Here is a 21040-nt window from a genome sequence, read left to right on the forward strand (position 1 = left end):
CATAAAAATATGGGACAATAAGTTGTAGAAAGTTACAGGAGGTCTCTGAGGAGGAAAGCCTCCTTATTACCATCACGTTCCCATGACCAGAGCTTGACCTGCTCCCTTATTTATAAACCCTGTGCTCAAGGAAAAAGATAATCCTTTGAAGCATTGGAATGTGGCCAGATATGCTGGTTCGTAGTTAGGCCCACTCCCCACAGCTGCTCTCTAAGTTAAAGAATAAATCAGTAGTTAAGTTTATGCTGCTTTCAGCACAAAGAAAATGTACCCAAACCACCATTGCTCTAGGTGTATGACACACCGCCTCCCTTTCACCGTTTCACCCCTTCTCATTCCTTCATCCCCACCACACTTTATGCACCCTACAGGTGGTGTTAAGACTGGTCCCCAACAATAACAGAAATTTCTAAATATTTAGAAAGTACTCTAATTTTGCAGGTTCTTAATTTTATCACCTGGTACTACTGAATTAAAACTTGGGGGTTGCCAGCAAACTTTTGAAATTACCATTAATCTAAAGTGAAGGACACAGATCAGCTCAAAAATGTGTTAAGTTCAGGTCAAGATGAAACATCTTGAAATTTTTTTTCTATATGGAAAAATCCCTACGATTTTCTTGAAAACAAAAATCTGAAAGCATAAATTACCAAAAAGAAATTATACAAAAAAGAAATGGTGTTGGGAGCGGAAAGCCGGAGGGTTGTGACCCACTCAGCATTCCACTGGAGGCTATATGATCGAACAGTAAACTGTTTATCATGAATGCAGAATGTGTGCAAACTCGCTTATTCTCCTGCCACCAGAAGGTACACTGAGGGCAGTCACTCCCTGGTGCCATGTTTCTTGAGGTTATCTACTGTAACATCTGGAGACTGTTCAAAGAACGGAGTCGTGCAGTCCTGCACTGAGTCAAGCAGCTGACCACAACCTCCCCCTTCTCCCTATCTCCTTGATTCAATAAATACAAAGGGCTATAGAGGCTCAGGGCCCTTATTACTAGAAGCAGAGAGTCCCCTGACTCCTTCTTCCAAATATACTCTTTTTTCTTTGCTTTATTCCCACATTCATCTCCCTTTGTTCAGTCCAATAAGGTCTGCAGCAAAGCGGCATCTGAACACAGGGACTTTGAGGGCATGAATGAAGAAGGTCTGCTGGAGCAGAAGTGAAATTGACCAGATGAACGGGGACCCTGGGACAAAATTGCCAGCAGTGGATATAAGGTCAGTGTTCTAAAGAAATACTGGGAATGGGAACTTTCTGAATCAAGGTAACATGAGCAGAATTTGTCTATTGAAGAAACACATTATGTGCAGTTGCTTAAAGTTCTGTTGAAACAGTCTGGAGCTCAAGTTAATTCACAGACATTAACTAAGCTTCTGAAGGAGGTTATTACGTATAACTTATGGTTTCTGCAGGCAGACACTATCAATGTGGAAAATTGGGACAGAGTAGGAGACAGATTGAAATGGGTTCATCAAAAAGGCCTTAAAGTAGGCCCTTCTGTTCTTTTCTGCTTGGGGTTTGGTTTGCACAGTCCTACTGCTGCTGTCTCCTTCTTATTCTGTCAGACAACAAGAGTCAGGTTCTGAGTCTCAAGAATTAAAAAGATAATTTTTTCCTCTGACAATGCCTATTGAAAATAATGAGCAAAAGAAAGCAGAGAATTGGCCACTTGCTAAGCAAGAGAAAGGAGAGGAGAATTGGTCTCTGCCACCCCCTCCAATAACAGAAGTAGAAGAAACCCCCATACAAAATAATTTTGCATGCTGCTGCTGTGGCTGGGGAGCCTTTAGGACCTTGTGCTTTTCCTATTACTGTGAGGCCTGATTCGAACAATCCACAACATCTTTTACATGAGCACACTCCTGTACAGTTTAAATTACTAAAAGAATTAAAAGTTAGTGTGGTTAATACTGGAGTGCAAACTCCATTCACTACAGGGCTGTTAGAATCAGTGTTCAGAGCCATGCACCTCCCACCCTTTCATATAAAACATTTGGCTGCACTTGCTTATCCACCAGGGCACACCTGACATGGAGTTTAAATTGGCAAGAAATGTGTGCAGATCAGGTAAGGTAGGACCACGCCACTGGTCAAGGAAACATTACAGAGGAAATGATGACAGGCAGTGGCCCATTTTCAGATCTGGTGCAACAATTAACATTCCCAGAGGCTGCTTACCACTGGTCTACCTTAGCCGCCAAGCATACCTGGAGAACAATACCTGAAGAGGGAGTTCCAGTGCAGTCTTTCTACATATCATGCAGGGATCATGAGAGCCTTATGCACAATTTATCGCATGGTTGCTAGAGGCAGTGTGGCATCAGATCCCTCATGTCCCTGCTCCAGAAATGCTTACTATAATTCTAACCTATGAAAACACAAATGCAGATTGCAAGTGAGCAGTGGCTCCTGTGAGATTCACAAAAAGCTTGGGGAATTACCTTAAAGCTTGTCAGAATGTAGAAATTGAATTTCATTGTTCTACAATGTTAGCACAAGTAATGGCTAGTTTAGTAGTGGACAGATCTAAAAGGAGCCAAGGGTCAAACCCTAAAGTGGAAAAATGTTATAATTGTGGAAAAACTGGACATTTCAAAAAGGGATGTCACCAGATCTCAGGACAGAAAGGACCTCACAATGCAGTGCGCCCCCAACCCTGAGCAGAAAAAAAACCAAGACTCTGTCCTCACTGTAACAAAGGGAATCACTGGGCAGTAACAACGGCAATCATTGGGCTAATCAGTGCTGCTTGAACGACATCCCCCTGTTGGGAAACGAGAAGGGGCCCTGGACCCAGGCCCCTCAAACAATGAAGGCATTCCCATTTCAGACCACAACCCCATTTAAAGGGTTGGTCCCAGGAGAAACATTGATTTCCTCTCCCCAGGAACACCAGGAAGTACTGGATTAGATCTCCCAGTCAGAGAAAGAATTACATTAGTTGCAGGAGACAAACCTACCAAAGTACCCACTGTCACTTTGGGGACCTTTACAAACAGGACACATGGGACTAATTTTAGGCAATAGCTGCCTTAACTTGCAAGGCATCACCGTAGTCCCAGGAGTAGTTGACTCTGATTATGAAGGAGAAATTCAAGTAGTTTTAATGTCACAAGATCTTTGGGTTTTTGAACCAGGGGAATATATAGTGTAATTATTGCTTATATCCTGTAAATTACACCCTTCTCCACAAAAGGAGAAATGAGGAAATAAAGGGTTTGGGAGCACAACTACATGAGAAATCCATCTATCACAACCCATAGTCTCTAATAGACCCACCTGTGTAGTACAAATTAAAGGAAAGAAATTTTATGGGCTTATTGAAACAGGAGCTGATGTGTCAGTATTATCCAGTAAAAATTAGCCCCAATTTTGGCCCATTTTGGGTCGCATCCCTGGGCTATGGATTCCTGTTAATCAGTCCAAGTCTTGGGCTGCCATCCCTTCTTTGCACTTCATGAAACTTCTTCTAACTCAACTTACTCATCGTGTCCATAGAGCCTTAGGCATGATAATTTTTGCTATTGTTTCCTTGGTCACACTAATAACTTCTGTTGTGATGTCCTCTGTAGCTTTGCATAGTTCTATTCAACAGTTCTATGTTGAGGAGAACAAGTACAAAGCTTCAATTGCAACAACAATTGTGTTGTCATTTAAATCACACTCATATTTGTGTAACCAACTTAGAATATAACCAAAGTGAGTATCCATGGGGCCTTGTGAGAGCCCATTTGCAGGGAGCTTTCACATCCAACATCACCTTTGATATTGATGAATTACAAAACAAAATTCTTGATTTAAATAGGCAAACTCAAGAGTTTCAGCCTTCTTTAGAAGACCAGATTGAATTCCAGCAAGGCCTGGAGAGCCTCAATCCTTGGACCTATCTAAAGCACCACATTAAAATCTCATATGTAGTTCTTGGAGTAATGCTGTTCTCTGTTTTCTCTTCATAGTCTGTAAAATCAGATGGACCAGAATATGAGAGCTGCCCAACCTGGCCTTACATTCATTCGGTTAATGCTAAACAGAAAGGGGGAAACGTTGGGAGCTGAAAGCCTGAGGGTCATGACCAACTCAGCATTCCACTGGAGGCTATATGATCAAAGAGTAAACTGTTTATAATGAATGCAGAATGTGGGCAAACTCGCATCTGCTCCTGCCACCAGAAGGTACACTGAGGGCAGTCACCCCCTGGTGCCATGCTCCTTGTGGTTATCGACTGGAACATCTGGAGAGTACTGTTTCAAGAATACAGTCATGCAGGCCTGCATTAAGTCAAGCAACTGACCACAACCTCCTCCTCCTCCCTATCTCCTTTACTCAGTAAATACAAATGGGCTATAGAAGCTCAGGTCCCTTGTTCACTAGAAGCAAGGAGCCCCCTGACCACTTCTTCCAAATATACTCTCGTGTCTTTGTCTTTATTCTCACGTTCATCGTCCTTTGTTCAGTCCAATAAGGTCTGAAGCAAAATGAAACCTGTAGCATATACTAGGAATTGCGTATTAAAGTTATTCTCACCCAGGAAGACCAGGTTTCTGTAGTTCTCTAACATCACATTTCTATATAAATTCTGCTGTGCAGTGTCCAGGCATTGCCACTCCTCCAGAGACAGTTCTATGGCCACATCCCTAAATGTCAGTGATCCCTGGAAAACACAAACACACACACATATTTACCAATTGGTCATGGGCAGAATTTTTAATTTCACTCAAGGTAAAATGGAGAGAGTAAAGAGAGCTGGTTCTGACTTATAAGCAGAATGGAAATTATTCAGTAAAATCGTTTTCAACACAGAAATTTTTTTTTTTTTTTTTTTTTTGAGATGGAGTCTCGCTCTGTCGCCCAGGCTGGAGTGCAGTGGCCGGATCTCAGCTCACTGCAAGCTCCACCTCCCGGGTTTACGCCATTCTCCTGCCTCAGCCTCCCGAGTAGCTGGGACTACAGGCGCCCGCCACCTCGCCTGGTTAGTTTTTTTGTATTTTTTAGTAGAGACGGGGTTTCACCGTGTTAGCCAGGATGGTCTCAATCTCCTGACCTCGTGATCCGCCCGACTCGGCCTCCCAAAGTGCTGGGATTACAGGCTTGAGCCGCCGCGCCCGGCCCAACACAGAAATATTCTCTAATGTTTTCTCTAACTCTGACAAAAGAAAGTGGTATAAGATCCATAACATCAGTGTATATGTAATATTTTTCTAGATAATAAAGTATAAATTGAGGGCACAAACACTAGCACATACAATTTTGAGTGCTGTATTTACACCATACAGAATTAATTGTGTGCTGGGCGTGGTGACTCATGCCTGTAATCCCAGCACTTTGGGAGGCAGAGGTGGGCAGATCACCTGAGGTTGGGAGTTCGAGACCAGTCTGACCAACATGGAGAAACTCCGTCTCTACTAAAAACACAAAATTAGCCAGGCGTAGGGGTGCATGCCTGTAATCCTAGCTACTTGGGAGGCTGAGGCAGGAGAATCACTTGAACCCGGGAGGGGAAGGTTGCAGTGAGCCAAGATCACACCATTGTACTCCAGCTGAGACCACACCATTGTACTCCAGCTTGGGCAACATGAGTGAAACTCCATCTCAAAAAAAAAAAAAAAAAAAAAAAAAAAAGGAATTAATTGAATTTTTCAGATGGAAAAGACATAGTTTTGTATATGATTCAGATGGAACAGACATGTTGAGTTAGCAGGTGTCACTTCAATTTTAATGTGTACAATAAGCTAGAGATCCTGTTACTGCAGATTTTTTATTTTTCAGAAGTTCTAGGATAAAGTCTGAGTTGCTGAATTTCTAATAAGCTCATCAGTATGCCAATGTTTTTGGCCCAAAAAGACTATTTGGTCAAACATCCAGTAATTGAATGAGCCTGTGTTTTTCTCAGTTTTTCTGGTTTGTAAACAAAGATGAGAGCCTTCATTTTCCAAAAACAGATAAATGCAAAGGAAATCTAAGAAAGAAGGGCAGCTGCCAGATTAAATGTGTTGGTTTGTTCATATCAGCTGCATAAAGATACTTAATGATGAAGAGAAAAATAATTCTATAGTGAAAAAATGTGTCAGAGAGCTTATCAACGAAGTGATTAACATCAACTACACTAGAACAAATTCTTATAATGTCCTGATGCACCCAGAAGGACACAGCATTATTGCAAAGATATTGCCCCTCAAAAGGTAAATTATAGTCTGAATTTAACCATAAGGAAACATTAGTTTTATGGAAAGTTGAAGATAGAGATATCTCCCATGATCTGTAATTTTTAATAGTGACTTTAAATAGTCTTTGTTTAGCACTGTAGAGAGCAGGTATCTCCTAACAATTCTTTTAGAATTTTCTGGGTAACAAATACCATACTGCTTCAATGAGTGTTTTCTTAATCCTGTACTGCATAGACATAATAAAGAACACAGATGAAACCTCAACATTACATGTTCTCTGTCTTCACTAAAAACACCAGGTTTTCCCCAACAGGAATTTGGAGTATCTACACCTTCCACGTTCAACAGCCACAAAGGGACATTTTTAACATTGCAGATTATAAATTCACAGTGAGATTTCTGCATGGCATATAAGAAGCGGTGATATAGAAAACGCTCTGGTATATAGAAAAAATGTATATTTTTCAGAGACTTTGATTATTGTAAGAATTTTTTAAAGTAGTTAAGACAAACTTATTAGGGAGGAAAAACACAAGTACAGAAATACAGGTTTGCAAGTACCAAACGCATGTTTCCTGGAGGAAGCAGAGTGGACACAGATCTTGATCTGAGACATGTTTAGCTGAAAAAGAAAACGCCATTTTTATATATTTCTCCTCTTTCTCTAGGGTCCTTTCTCAGATAAAATTTTCTGGACAAATTACACCTGCATCTTGAGAATATGCCTTTAAAAGTGTCAGCACCACAGGTCTACCTGCTGTCACCACATCCACAGGCAGAAGGACCAAGACAGAAAAACTCCATCCGTTGTGTCCTTTATCTCCTCCACAGAGATAAAAATGCACTTTTCTTTATTTTGTCCTCAGGAACCATCCCCTGACACAGGCACCAGCAATTTCTGCTACAGCAATGGAAATATGGGCCATGCTGTACTGTCCCTACCAAATCCAAACAGAATAGGTTCTTGGACCGCCCTTTAATGCAAAGATGGAACTTAACTGTCATGAATGTATTTTGAATTCCTCATACTTGATTCTGGCCTCACCTTAGAGTCACATGAGCCACTTAATTACAACAACGTGGTGGCTTGCACCAGAACAATAAACAGAATCCATGGACAGGGCACAAGTAAAAAGAGTTCTGCAAAATGGCCAGGTGATACTAATTGGAAGCCTGGGATGATAATCCCTTAATTAAGCATTTCCTCTCAAGCTCTAATGAGCTTATAAAATCACTTGGTAATTTTGGCCCTACTCTATGAAATGTAAATCTGAGGTATGGAAAGGGTCCATAAATGGGTCTTTTAAACAAGTGCCCTGTCAATCATGATGTTGCTCCCCCTGGGCTTATTATTAGCATTAGTTAAAGAAATGAGGCACAACAGAGTCCCTTACATGTAGCACTCTTGTCACAACACATATATTCTAGTACAAATGAAGACAATCATTCTTCAATCTAAAGTATTACATTCTTTGCTGACTCTTTAAAGTTTACAGAGAAAAAAAAAAGCAGTAATTTCTGAGTACGTTTGCGTTTGGAGAACATGTGCACATGTACTAATGCAGTGTTTATTAAGCAGGTACTATGGGCTCAATAGAATGTTACAGAGCACTGTGATAGCACATTATGTGGTTTAATCCTAATAACACCCTGTGAGTTGATACTAAGTGTTCAATAATTCCAAGGCTTTAAAGGACCCAGCATTTTTATTTCTATTTCTGTTTATCTGTCATTTATTTTTTTCAAAAAATGCATAGAATAAAAGCTAAGTACAGACAGATGAAAGGATACAGCTGGAAAGAGTTTAATAAAATTTAGATAAATTTTTATTGTGTTGGCCGGGCGCGGTGGCTCAAGCCTGTAATCCCAGCACTTTGGGAGGCCGAGACGGGTGGATCATGAGGTCAGGAGATCGAGACCATCCTGGCTAACACGGTGAAACCCCGTCTCTACTAAAAAATACAAAAAAAAAACTAGCCGAGTGAGGTAGCGGGCGCCTGTAGTCCCAGCTACTCGGGAGGCTGAGGCAGGAGAATGGCATGGACCTGGGAGCGGAGCTTGCAGTGAGCTGAGATCCGGCCACTGCACTCCAGCCTGGGAGACAGAGTGAGACTCCGTCTCAAAAAAAAAAAAAAAAAAAAAATTTATTGTGTTTATGTTTACTTTCTGTGACTTATGAATCAACTACTAGATCTGCAGGAACAGAAAACAAGCTGCTAAATAATGTCTCTGTAAGCACTGGTTTTAATAAAAAATTTGAAAAGATCTTATAATATATACTTTATATTTCCCATTTATCTGCTTTTAAGTTTCAGAAAATGTTGAGCACCAGCTCTAAAAAGGCAACAGGATTCATGACCCAAAACTCTGATCTCTTCTAATCAGTTCTTTGAGGCAAGACTCCAGGGTAGAGCCAGACATAAATAAGGACTCCAAAAACGGTGAATATGAACAGGGCTGGGGCAGAGTAGAGGGCCGATGTACAATTCTGTTCTCTATGCCGCTGGGGGGTATTGTCAGTTCTTTTTTTATAAAGCTTACTTAAGTAAACTTAAATCTGAGTTTTTATAATTTTAACCTTTTTTAGCCACTGCCCTGTAAAATTTATATTATATACTAATAGGCAATTCAAAAAAAAATCCCTTAAGGTTTTCTAGAATAATTTTTTTAGAAGAAAAATAAGTATTCTTAGCAGGGTAAAAGAAACACAAATAATAATAAAGACTCTTCTGGTTGTAAGTTCAGGTGTAGCCACCAGAAACCACAATATAGGTCGGGCGCGGTGGCTCAAGCCTGTAATCCCAGCACTTTGGGAGGCCGAGATGGGCAGATCATGAGGTCAGGAGATCGAAACCATCCTGGCTAACACAGTGAAACCCTGTCTCTACTAAAAAATACAAAAAACTAGACGGGCGAGGTGGCGGGCGCCTGTAGTCCCAGCTACTCAGGAGGCTGAGGCAGGAGAATGGCCTAAACCCGGGAGGCGGAGCTTGCAGTGAGCTGAGATCCGGCCACTGCACCCCAGCCTGGGTGACAGAGAGAGACTCTGTCCCAAAAAAAAAAAAAAAAAAAAAAAAAAAAGAAACCACAATATAAAGAAAATGGCTCAAATAAAACCCAAGTTTTTTGCACACATCTATTTATTGTACCCACCATCTGATGTATAATTCAACCACTTTTCCAGTTGCTAGTCTAGACTAAAACTGCCAGGATGGTAGGAACAATGACTGCTTCATCCATTTTTCTCTTTTTTCTTTCTTTCTTTCCTTTTTTTTTTTTTTTTGAGACTGAGTCTCACTTTTTTGCCCAGGCTGGAGTGCAATGGTGTGATCTCGACTCACTGCAGCCTCCTCCTCCCAGGTTCAAGAGATTCTCCTGTCTCAGCCTCAAGTAGCCCGGACTACAGGCATGAGCATTTCCTAACCATTGAATGTGAGATCTATATTGGAATATATCTGACAACTTCCACCAGCACTTTTTTTTAATAAAATATTGAAATCTGACTGTGTTAATATAGTAGAATATATTAGAGCTTGCAACATAGCTGACTGGAGAGCTATTACGGTTTCTGGGTAGCCATATCACCTGTCTTTATTTGTCCTCTAATAGCAGCACACTAATTTGGTAAAATATATGACACTAAAATTATGCTTACCTAAAATTACTCCCACTGGATACATTAATAAGCATGTCGAACTAATATCTACTATAACGATTTAATGGGAAATTTTTTTGGGTATCAGATATAAATATATAAGTATGAATAATTTTATGTACTAGTCATAATGTGTGGAAGATTTTTAAAAATTATCTGAACTAGGGGCCGGGCGCGGTGGCTCAAGCCTGTAATCCCAGCACTTTGGGAGGCCGAGACAGGCGGATCACGAGGTCAGGAGATCGAAACCATCCTGGCTAACACGGTGAAACCCCGTCTCTACTAAAAAATACAAAAATCTAGCCGGGCGAGGTGGCGGGCGCCTGTAGTCCCAGCTACTCGGGAGGCTGAGGCAGGAGAATGGCCTAAACCCGGGAGGTGGAGCTGGCAGTGAGCTGAGATCTGGCCACTGCACTCCAGCCTGGGAGACAGAGCGAGACTCCGCCTCAAAAAACAAAACAACAACAACAAAAAAAAAACCCAAAAATTATCTGAACTATAATTTGGTTGAAACACTATATTTCAAAAGTATGAATAATAATATTAAAATAACTAAGGAATTCAATCAAAGTAAATATTGTGGCCTTAATTTCATACTATTGTAGAAAATACTGTTTATATGAATGCAGGTTGTCTACAAACACTACACATAACTACACTAACTGTACTGAAGTAACCCAAGTACAACAGACTCCAGACTCCACTGTTCAGTTTATACACTGAACTCTTCTGGCTTTTGCAGTGCAAGTATGTCAGCCTGCAAATAATCACCTTGGATAACCAGGTTTCTGCTAAAGAACTTACTCAGTATCTTTTAGTCTTTGTTATTCTGTATTGGTAAATTTAATCTGATCTTTGTGCTCAATTTTATTATGCTCTTGAAATGAACTTTACTCTGAACAAGTCTGTGTCTACCTTAAAGACTAAAGATAAAAAATACATAATCTTTTGCCAAGACAAAAAGCAATGAACTTCAGGTCCCAGATAAAGACAATTCTGAGTCAAAAAGAATGACAAAAGGTTTGTTTCGTTGCTAATATGATTTACATATATTTCAAAAAGCAGAAGAAATATATACATATAATCTAAACCTTTTATAAAAATCAGGTAGTTATCCTCCCTTATTTTCATATATGAGAATAAAGACTCTTATTTATAATTTATATTTTCTCTTAAAACAGCAGGTCTCTGGACAAGTTCTTGAACTCTTGGACATCCGAATTTTGCATGCTGTATGCACTTCAAAGAATGTTTATGGGGGGAAAAGCAGAAGAGAGAAAGGTGTTATTAAAAAATCCATGGGTTCACATGAATAAAGCAAGTTCTTAGAGACTTTTGAAGAGACTTAGAATCTAACACAGTAATAATCAGAGATGACATCTCACAGGCACTAATGGACAGATAATTGAAGAAAAAAATTAACAATATTAGGACCTGAACTCAACACTTGACCAAATAAATAGTCCTAATAGACATCTACAGAACTCTTCATCTAAAAATACCACAAAACACATTCTTCTCATCATCACATGGCACATACTCTAAAATTGACCACACAATCAGAAAAAAAACAATTCTCAACAAATTCAAAAATCCCAAAATGATACAAACCACACACACAGATTACAGCTTAAGAAAAACATGATTCAGGCCGGGCGCGGTGGCTCAAGCCTGTAATCCCAGCACTTTGGGAGGCCGAGACGAGCGGATCACGAGGTCAGGAGATCAAGACCATCCTGGCTAACACAGTGAAAACCCAGCTCTACTAAAAAAAATACAAAACACTAGCTGGGCGTGGTGGCGGACGCCTGTAATCCCAGCTACTGGGGAGGCTGAGGCAGGAGAATGGCGTGAACCCGGGAGGCAGAGCTTGCAGTGAGCTGAGATCCGGCCACTGCACTCCAGCCTGGGCGATAGAGCGAGACTCTGTCTCAAAAAAAAAAAAAAAAAAAAAAAAAAAAAAAGAAAGAAAAGAAAAATATGATTCAATACCAATAAAACAACTGGAAACTAAATAATTAAATAAAAATTAAATGGCCTACACTTAAATAACTTTTTGGTAAATAATGAAATTAAGGCAGAAACCAAAAAGTGTTTTAAAACAAGTAAGAACTAAAGTACAACACATCAGAATCCCTGCAATACAGCTAAGGCGGTGTTAAAAGAAAAATTTATAGCATTAAATCCTCAATCAAAAAGAAAGATCTCAGTTTAACAACCTGAATCCATAAATAAAAGACTGAGAGCAATAAAAGCAAATCAGCCCCTAAGCTAGCAAGAGGCAAGAAACAACCAAAGTCAGATCTGAAATGAAGGAGATTTAGACATGAAAAACTACAAAATACCAAGAAATCCAGGTATTAAATCTATTTTTTTAAAAAAGTAAATAAACTACTAGCTAGATTAATGAAGATACAAATAAACACAATTAGAAAATAACATTACCACTAACCCCACAAAAATATACTGAAGTCTGCCATGTACATAAACAAACAAATAAAAATCTAGAAGAAATGAAAAAATTATTGAATTTCTCAAGGCTTCTCAAGACTGAATACACACACACAAAAAAAAATCAAAGCCCTAAATACATAGATAAGCTCAAAAAATTGAATTAGTAATAAATAGCCTACCAACTAAGTGAAGCTCAGGACCAGACATATTCACAGTTGAATTCTACCAGAACAACAACAAAAAAAAACAAGATTATGTCCTTTGCAGCAACATGGATGAAGCTGGAGATCATTATTCTTAGAAAGTTGATGCAGAAACAGAAAACCAAATGCATATTATTTATATGTAAGAGCTAAATAATAACACAAGAACACAGAGGAGAAAAAAGACACTGAGGCCTTATTGAGGGTGAAGAGTGGGAGGACTAAAAGGGTCAGAAAAAATACCTTTTTGGTGCTATGATTAGTACTGCAGGGACAAAATAATCTGCACACCAAACTCCCATGACAGAATTTTAGCTGTATGACAAAGCTGCACGTGTACCCTTGAACCAACCAAAAATAAAAGTTAAAAGAAAAAAAAGTCCCTGGGTTGGAGAGAGTACAAGGCAGGTAGAAGGACTGGTTTGTGCTACAGGTAGTGGCCCAGGTGGGCTGTACTCTGATTTATTTCTGGGTCCATGCAGGCAGATAAGATTGCGAACCCTAGGCTGGTGGAGAAAACAGGTTGCTACTGCAGATTCAGTGTCTGAAAATAGAGATATGCCAGGAGATTCATAGACACTTTTGTAGGTTTCTGGCCAAAAAAACCACTAGGATCAAAAATGCTGTGGTAAAATTTCTGAGGGTGGTGCCTTGTCCTGAGAGGGGTGTGGACACATCAATGTCTAGTGAGTGTTTGTGAGTGGGTGGAAATCCTCTGCTGGCAGCTGTGACAAAAGGGAGTTTGTCGTCAGATCTCCTTTAAGTTTTCAGTCCTCTGTCACCCTGGGAGGAGATCTGAAATCAAAGAACAAGGGGCAGTGTGATAGTCTGTGTAGAGGAGAGCAGAGCCTCCCATTCCCAGACACCCAGAGTTTCATTCCAGGCCAGGAGTCTGATATTTTTCTTCTGGCACCAAATCTGCAGAGTTTGATGAACACCAACAATTCTCCAACACCAACTCATTGTCTAACACTTGAATTCTGACACCACCCAGAGTCAGCACAGACCTGATTCAGGGCTCAGTCCCACAACATTGTCCTGACTGCAGATGCCAATCACAAACTCCATGGGCCCCATCATGCTTCTGAGGTACTGTTTAAAAATTGGGGACTCTCCTTTCTGAAATCCAATAATCTGATAGAGTTACTCATAGAACTCAACAGAACACTCTAGTTATATTTACTGGCTTCAAATAAAATATACAAACCCCAAAAAGTCAAACGGAAGAAAAGTATAGAACCAAAAAAAGGGGTGGGAAAAGATGATGCATATAGATAATAAACAGCTGTGATTAATAAAATTCTCTATCCTCTGTGTTCTCCAGGAACATTTTATGAGAAGAAACACTCTTCCCATTATGACTTAGATGGTGCTCTCTCTTTACTTACCTAATACACAGCCAGGAAGACACTCTGCATATTTTCTTCTTCTCATTAAAAAAAATCAGCTGAATTTGCCTTCAGTGGTCAACATAAAATACTTTTTAATCAAACTTAAGTTTATTTTCTTCCAACAGGATCCTAAACTCTGAGCTACACTCACTCTGAGCCACCATACGACCTCATTTTATGCTACTGCAGATTCACTGTCTGAAGAACACTCCTTAGAACACACTGACTTCAGGTTAAAACATTCTCTGATCTAAAATCTGAGTATTTCACCCTTCGTTTAAACATTCCCCTCACCTTCTTTCTAATCTTATTTGCTTTTCCCTAGGAAAAAAAGTCCTTTTCTACCTAATCTTTGCAATCCTTAAAGATCTTATAGTTGGTACTTCCTCCTTTTGCAATACTCCTTTGGAATACAATTTTTTTTTTTTTTAAATATACGTCTAACTGGTTTATTTTAAAACCTCTCGAAACTGCCTCAAAACAGTAACAATTTTATCTTCAGTAAGACCCCCAAACCCCTTCTTTCTTAACCTTAACTGCATCTGCCTGTGGGGCCCCAGCTTTCCAGGGCTCTGTAGCTTCTCTCACTATGGAGGCTTCTTCCACTGCTGGGGTGAGCAGGCTGGGACATCTGCAGGAAAGGTTTTCCAGAAGGAACTAACTGGGCCTTTAATAACCTCCTTTTGCTGGCTCAAAATTAACCTTATCTTGTAGTCATTGGGCTCAAGCTTTAATTACCATGTCAGAGTCATTTACTTAGTTTTTGAAACTGTTTGAAAAATCCAGCAAAATGATTCAAAAACAGTGTTCATGTAAGAAAAATGTTAAGATGCTTACCTTTTGTACCTCAGTAAGAGAAGCAAATGTATTTCTTTTTCTTTTTTTTTTTTTTGGACAATAAAGCATGATTTTATTTTTTGTATTAAAAAATCATGTGGTAAAAAGTTATACGGGAACACTTCTAGGAGGTACCAAGTTTCATCACATAAAATTTACCATTAAATTCAGAAATCAAAAAGGACATAGAACAAACATTTATTTTTGCAAATTCACCCCGCAAAGAAAGAAACTGATGTTTCCACGAATCTATGTAACTTATCAATTATCTACCACATTTTCTTGTGGAAATATATTAATGGAAATGGAAGAAAATGGAAGAAAAAATTTTATTTTTTTCCTCAGTAGCTACCATTGTAAAAGCTAGATGGAATTCTGTTTGAAATTAATCAGTCATAAAAAAACACACCTAAGGGCCGGGCGCGGTGGCTCACGCCTATAATCCCAGCACTTTAGGAGGCCGAGGCAGGGGGATCATGAGGCCAGGAGATGGAGACCATCCTGGCTAACATGGTAAATCCCCATCTCTACTAAAAATACAAAAAAATTAGCTGCGTGTGGTGGCGGGCGCCGGTAGTCCCAGCTGATCCCAGCTGATCGGGAGGCTAAGACAGGAGAATGGCATAAACCCGGGAGGCAGAGCTTGCAGTGACCAAGATCCCACCACTGCACGCCAGCCTGGGTGACAGAGTGAGACTGTGTCTCCAAGAAAAAAAACAAAACAAACAAACAAACAAAAAAAAACACCTGAAAAAACTCCTAAATTCGCTCTGAGAAAGAAAAAGGTGAATGACAATTTCCAACAAATAAAATATATAATTAGATTTTTTTTTTTTGAAACTCACCTTTTTTATACCCTTTGTAAATATTTTCTTACCTTTCAAGACCTACTAATAAAATGCAACTTACAGTTAAAAAACTGAGGTCAGTTGGGCACATCTGCAATCCCAGCACTTTGGGAGGCCAAGGATGGCAGATTACTTGAGGTCAGAATTTTGAGCTCAAACAGTCTGGTCAACATGGCGAACCCCCATCTCTACTAAAAATACAAAAAGTAGCCAGGTGTGGTGGCAGGTACCTGTAGTCCCAGCTACTTGGGAGGCTGAGGCATAAGAATCACTTGAACTCGGAATGAGGAGGTTTCAGTGAGTCAGAGATTGCACCACTGCACCCAGCCTGGGTGACAGAGGAAAACACTGTCTTAAAAAAAACAAACTAACTAACAAACAAAAAACGGCCGGGCTTGGTGGCTCATGCCTGTAATCCCAGCACCTTGGGAGGCCGAGGCGGATGGATGACGAGGTCAGAGTTCGAGAACAGCCTGACCAATACGGTGATATTCTGTCTCTACTAAAAATACAAAAATTAGCTGGGCATGGTGGTGTGCGCCTGTAGTCCCAGCTACTCTGGAGGCTGAGGCAGAAGAATTGCTTGAACCTGAGAGGTGGAGGTTGCAGTGAGCAGAGACTGTGCCACTGCATTCCAGCCTGGGCAACAGAATGAGACTATATGAAAAAAAAAAAAAAAAAAAAAAAAACTGAGGTCAAAATAAGTGAACAAAATCATTCGAAGGTACAGATATGTCTGACTCTTGTGTCAAGTCAGGCCATCCAATTACTTTAGAGATTCTCCCACCCCATCCTGTTCACTTAAGTGCTCAATAATCATCCTCTGAACTCTGCCCCAGTGACTGCCCCATTTTACTTTGCAAGTTCTTGCACCATCTCACTGGGGTCAGTTTTTTTCTTTGTCTTTGGAGTGCTATTCTTTTCCACAAACTTTTTGCCATTTTTATTTCACTATTTTTCTGTCCCCTAAGAGAATCCAGGGGCAAAAATTATTTTGGTTTCCCCTTCAATACCAGCATCTGATTGTCTGAACAACAATGTCTCTCCAAGAAATGGAAGCTGGGTTGGTAAAGACAATATTCATACCTCAAGGGGGTAGCTTTCCAAAAACACAGCGCACCAGAAGATGCCTCTCAGCCCCAGGGCATTCACCTGCTCTCGAGAGGCTACACTCCATATCTCAGGTTGTCTTATGGGAGATGAGCGGCTATACTCCATACCTCAGGTTGTCTTATGGGAGAAAATGACCCAGGAACTGATATTCACTAGACACTCTCGCAGACATAGCCATGGCAGGTATCCTGGTTTTTCCCCAGACAGTACTGAATCTCAGGTCCAAGAAAAAACTGAAAGGTGGCTGAGGACACATCTCCCTATAAAGTTTCCAAAGGGAAACCTTGACCCAAAAACATTATGATATCTGTGTCTAGGGAAAACAGAAGAAATATTTACAAACAGAAAAAAAATCTTTTAAATGTGCCATCAAATGCTTTGTCAAAAAATGATTAAAATAGGTATCAAAATGTACACTAAAGGACAAACAGTTGATAATGTGAATAAGGGAAGGGAAATTGTCATTTGGGAATGTCAGAAGGAAGTGGAAATTAAGTATTTTACTGCAAGCCAGAGTCAGGCTGGAGAAATTGGGGTGGCGGAATGACTTGAGGCCCTGCTTGGGACACATGTGAAAAATGCAAGGAAACAGCAGTTCCTTGTGGGGTGTGAAAATAATTAAGTGCCTGGCTCTAGTTCCTAATTTCTACTTTTAAAAAATCTACTTCGGCCAGGCGCGGCGGCTTACACCTGTAATCCCAGCACTTTGGGAGGCCGAAGCAGGTGGATCACTTGAAATCAGGAGCTCGAGACCAGCCTGACCAAAATGGTGAAACCCCGTCCCTGTTAAAAATACAAAGTTAGCTGGGCATGGTGGGACATGCCTGTAATCCCAGATACTTGGGAGTCTGAGGCAGGAGAATCACTTGAACCTGAAAGGCGGAGATTGCAGTGAGCCCAGATGGCACCATTGCACTCTAGCCTGGGCGTGAGACTCGGTTTCAAAAAAAAAAAAAAAAAATCTAATACAAATGCATTTTTTGTAAATTACTACATTGGGGGAAAAAAAATTCAGGCTTAACACACTATGAACTGCCAATTAACTTCTGATTACATAACCAAGAAATTACCATCTTGATATTACAAATTAAGAAACTACAAGGCCGGGCTCGGTGGCTCACGCCTATAATCCAAGCACTTTGGGAGGCCGAGGTGGGCGGATCACGAGGTTAGGAGAGGAAGACCATCCTGGCTAACACGGTGAAACCCCGTCTCTACTAAAAAATACAAAAAAAAAAAAATAGCCAGGCTAGGTGGTGGGCGGCTGTAGTCCCAGCTATTCGCAAGGCTGAGGCAGGGGAATGGCGTGAGCTTGCTGTGAGCCAAGATCGTGCCACTGCACTCCAGCCTGGGTGACAGAGGGAAGACTCCGTCTCAAAAAATAATAATAATAAAACAAAACAAACTACGTAATTGTAGTTTCTTGATTAACTGTAATAGAAATGCAATACAAATATAATGTGAACCACAGGTGATTTTTCTTTTTTTTCTAATAACTATTTCGTCAGTAATCAATGAGATTTAAAAATTCTCCTAGATCGCTTGAATCATGCAAATGTGCTTTGCCTTTGTATTGTAACCCTTGTGGGTTGCTAATAACCAAGCAGTTTGTAGCAGAGTTAACTCAGGCTGGTTCCAGGACTCATTCATGTTCACTCTCTGTACAATCATCTCTGGAAATGTGAAATTTACTTTTATATTATTGTTATGTAGGGCTGACAGGACAACTGGATCAGTTCCATTAAAAAGAGTAAACTTGAAGATAAATCTTTTGACTCCAGCTCTTTAGAGACCTAAAGTGACCTTGATGGACAGTGGAAGAAATCACAACATGGAATTCCTTGAATAAATATTTATTGACTTAAAAAAAAGTAGAAAAGAAACTACGTAACTGTACCTAACCAATTATTGAATGTGGTTTTCTTCATTATGCACCTTATAAAACTCTTTCCGTCAAACCCCTTCAATAGACCATAAACTACAACCCATAGCTGGGTGCTCTACAATTTTGGAATCACTCTCTGATTAAATTCTTTAATATTTTTGCGGTGACTTCCATAAATTTTTAATAGAAGGCAGGAACTGGGAACCTCACGGACCAAAGCTCTTCCCATTCATGAAACCACACCCCGAGTCAGGATTCTCCTCCGACGACCCTCCCATGGTCCCTGCACATCTGGGAGAGACTCCGCGCTGCGGGTGCACAGCTGCCCCAAGACTAGCCCTGGCTCCAGGCCAGGGCACAGTCACAGTGCAGGGAAGAGACAGGACGCCTGGGACCGGCTGTCAGCGCAGCCGCCATCTTATGGCTAAAGGAGACTGAGGTCCAGCTAGGCAAGGAGAACTCGGGGCGCAGATGTGGAGCTGACTGCGGGGAGGCCAGAGTACCGCCACAGCCACTTCCCACCGGTTCCAACCAGCCCCGGCCAGTCTCTCGGGCTGTCAGACCGGGCACACTCACCATTTCTAGGGTTCCAGGGGGTCCTGGCGACTTCGTTGTGGATCTCTCAACACAGGCAGGTCGCAGCGCCACACAGGGTGGGCCTCTAGGAGGAGAGGACGCACAGCAATAAAAGCGACACCTTGACCTCTGGCTGCAGCGAGAGTCAAAGGTTCAACCACGTCCCGGAAGCCGCCCTGTCCCCTCCAGCTGCGTGCCTGATTGGACGTTCCCAGCCCAGCGTCCCTGATTGGATAATGTTTAAGGCCCCGTCCCTTCAGGCCCTGAGTGACAGAAGATGTGATCAGAGGCAGGGCTGAATGAAGAAAGAGTGCCAGCCTAGGGTGCAGCCTTTTCAGGCAGGGCTTCCTCCCTGAGCTGAGCCAGGCCCACCCCAGAGAAAATTCTATCTCTTCCTTACTCTCTCTCTTTTTAAATGTATTCGAATTGTGAACAGATGTATTTTACTGACATGTTAATAATACATAAAACTTTTGTTCAAGAGTAAACCAATTTTTACTTTAGTAATAGTGTGTTATCAGTACTAAAGGCCGGGCGCGATGGCTTACGCCTTTAATCCCAACAGTTTGGGAGGCCTAGGGGGGCGGATCACTGGAGGTCAGAAGTTCAAGACCAACGTGGTCAACATGGTGAAACCCCTTCTCTACTAAAAATACAAAAATTAGTCGGGCGTGGTGGTGGGCGCCTGTAATCCCAGCTACTCAGGAGGCTGAGGCAGGAGAATCATTTGAACCCAGGCGATGGAGATTGCAGTGAGCCAGGATTGGGCCATTGCACTCCAGCCTGGGCAACAAGAGTGAAATATCATCTCAAAAAACAAAACAAAACAAAAACTAAACCTAATTTTAGTAAAACCTTATAAATAAATCCATCAAACGTCATTTTTGAACACCCTAGATTTTCATATATATTTTATAATCTCACGTTTTTTGACTTTTTCTATTTTATTTTAATAGACTTTTTGTTTTTTAACTTGAAACAACCTTAATTTTTTTTTTTTTTTTTTTTTTTGAGACAGTCTTGCTCTGTCAGTCAGGCTAGAGTGCAATGGCATGATCTCAGCTCACTGCAACTTCCGCCTCCTGGGTTCAAGTGATTCTCCTGCCTCAGCCTCCAGAGTAGGTGGGGTTACAGGCACCCGTCACTACGCCCAGCTAATTTAGCATGGTGACCTGAACCTGTAGTACCAGCTCTTCAGGGGCTGAAGTACGAGGATCGCCTGAGCCCAGGAGGTTGTGGCTGCAGTGAGCCCTGATCAAGCCACTGCACTCCATTCTGGGTGACAGAGTGAGCCCTTTCTAAAAAAATTAAATTAAATTAAATTAAATTAAATTAAAAAAAAAAAAAGCCAAAGCATATAAACTTAAACTTACGGGAGTTTGGGGATTTTTTATTTTTGTCTTAAATTATTATATTTCAATAGTTTTGGGGTATAGGTAGTATTTCGTTACATGGATAAGCTCTTTTGTGGTGATTTCTGAGATTTAGGTGCACCAATCTCCCAAGCAATGTTCGCTGTACGCATTGTGTTGTAATACCTAACCTTGTTTTTCACTAACTTTGTTTTTAGACTCTCCCTTTCTTCCTTAATCACCTAGCCTTGTTTCCACATGAATAAGCTCTCCCTTAGCTGAAAAAGCCGGATGAACTCCATTTGGCTCCATCATTTGCAAGGCTTCAAGGACTCCTTACCCACCCCCTTCCTCAAGGAGTTAACTTGTATAAGCAGACTCTCAACATACCAACATGATCTTATGAAAGACTTAAGAGCTCCTGCACCTGGAAACTGTTTGTTTCTCTGTAACCATTTGTCTTTTTAACTTTTTTACATGTTTTTACTTCTGTAGCATTGTTGCAACTAAGCTCCCCCGCCCCTTGCTACCCCGAAATATAAAAGAAAATCAAGCC

The 21040-nt window shown here is 40.8% G+C and overlaps 1 protein-coding gene across 1 annotated transcript in view; it reads right to left on the bottom strand.

The window, feature by feature from the left end:
- The window catches only part of LOC103234280 (zinc finger protein 257), a 190295-nt gene extending 171018 nt beyond the window's left edge, over positions 1–19277 (bottom strand). The window contains exons 1-2 of the mRNA XM_073016723.1: positions 19133–19277; positions 4531–4657 (exon numbers count right to left, since the gene is read on the bottom strand). Coding sequence (XP_072872824.1) covers positions 4531–4657; positions 19133–19135 — 130 coding nt within the window. The 5' untranslated portion in view covers positions 19136–19277. The remainder of the gene's footprint in view (positions 1–4530; positions 4658–19132) is intronic.
- Between the last annotated feature and the right edge of the window lie 1763 nt (positions 19278–21040).

Source organism: Chlorocebus sabaeus, chromosome 6 (genome assembly GCF_047675955.1).
Source record: "Chlorocebus sabaeus isolate Y175 chromosome 6, mChlSab1.0.hap1, whole genome shotgun sequence".
Classification (NCBI taxonomy): domain Eukaryota; kingdom Metazoa; phylum Chordata; class Mammalia; order Primates; family Cercopithecidae; genus Chlorocebus; species Chlorocebus sabaeus.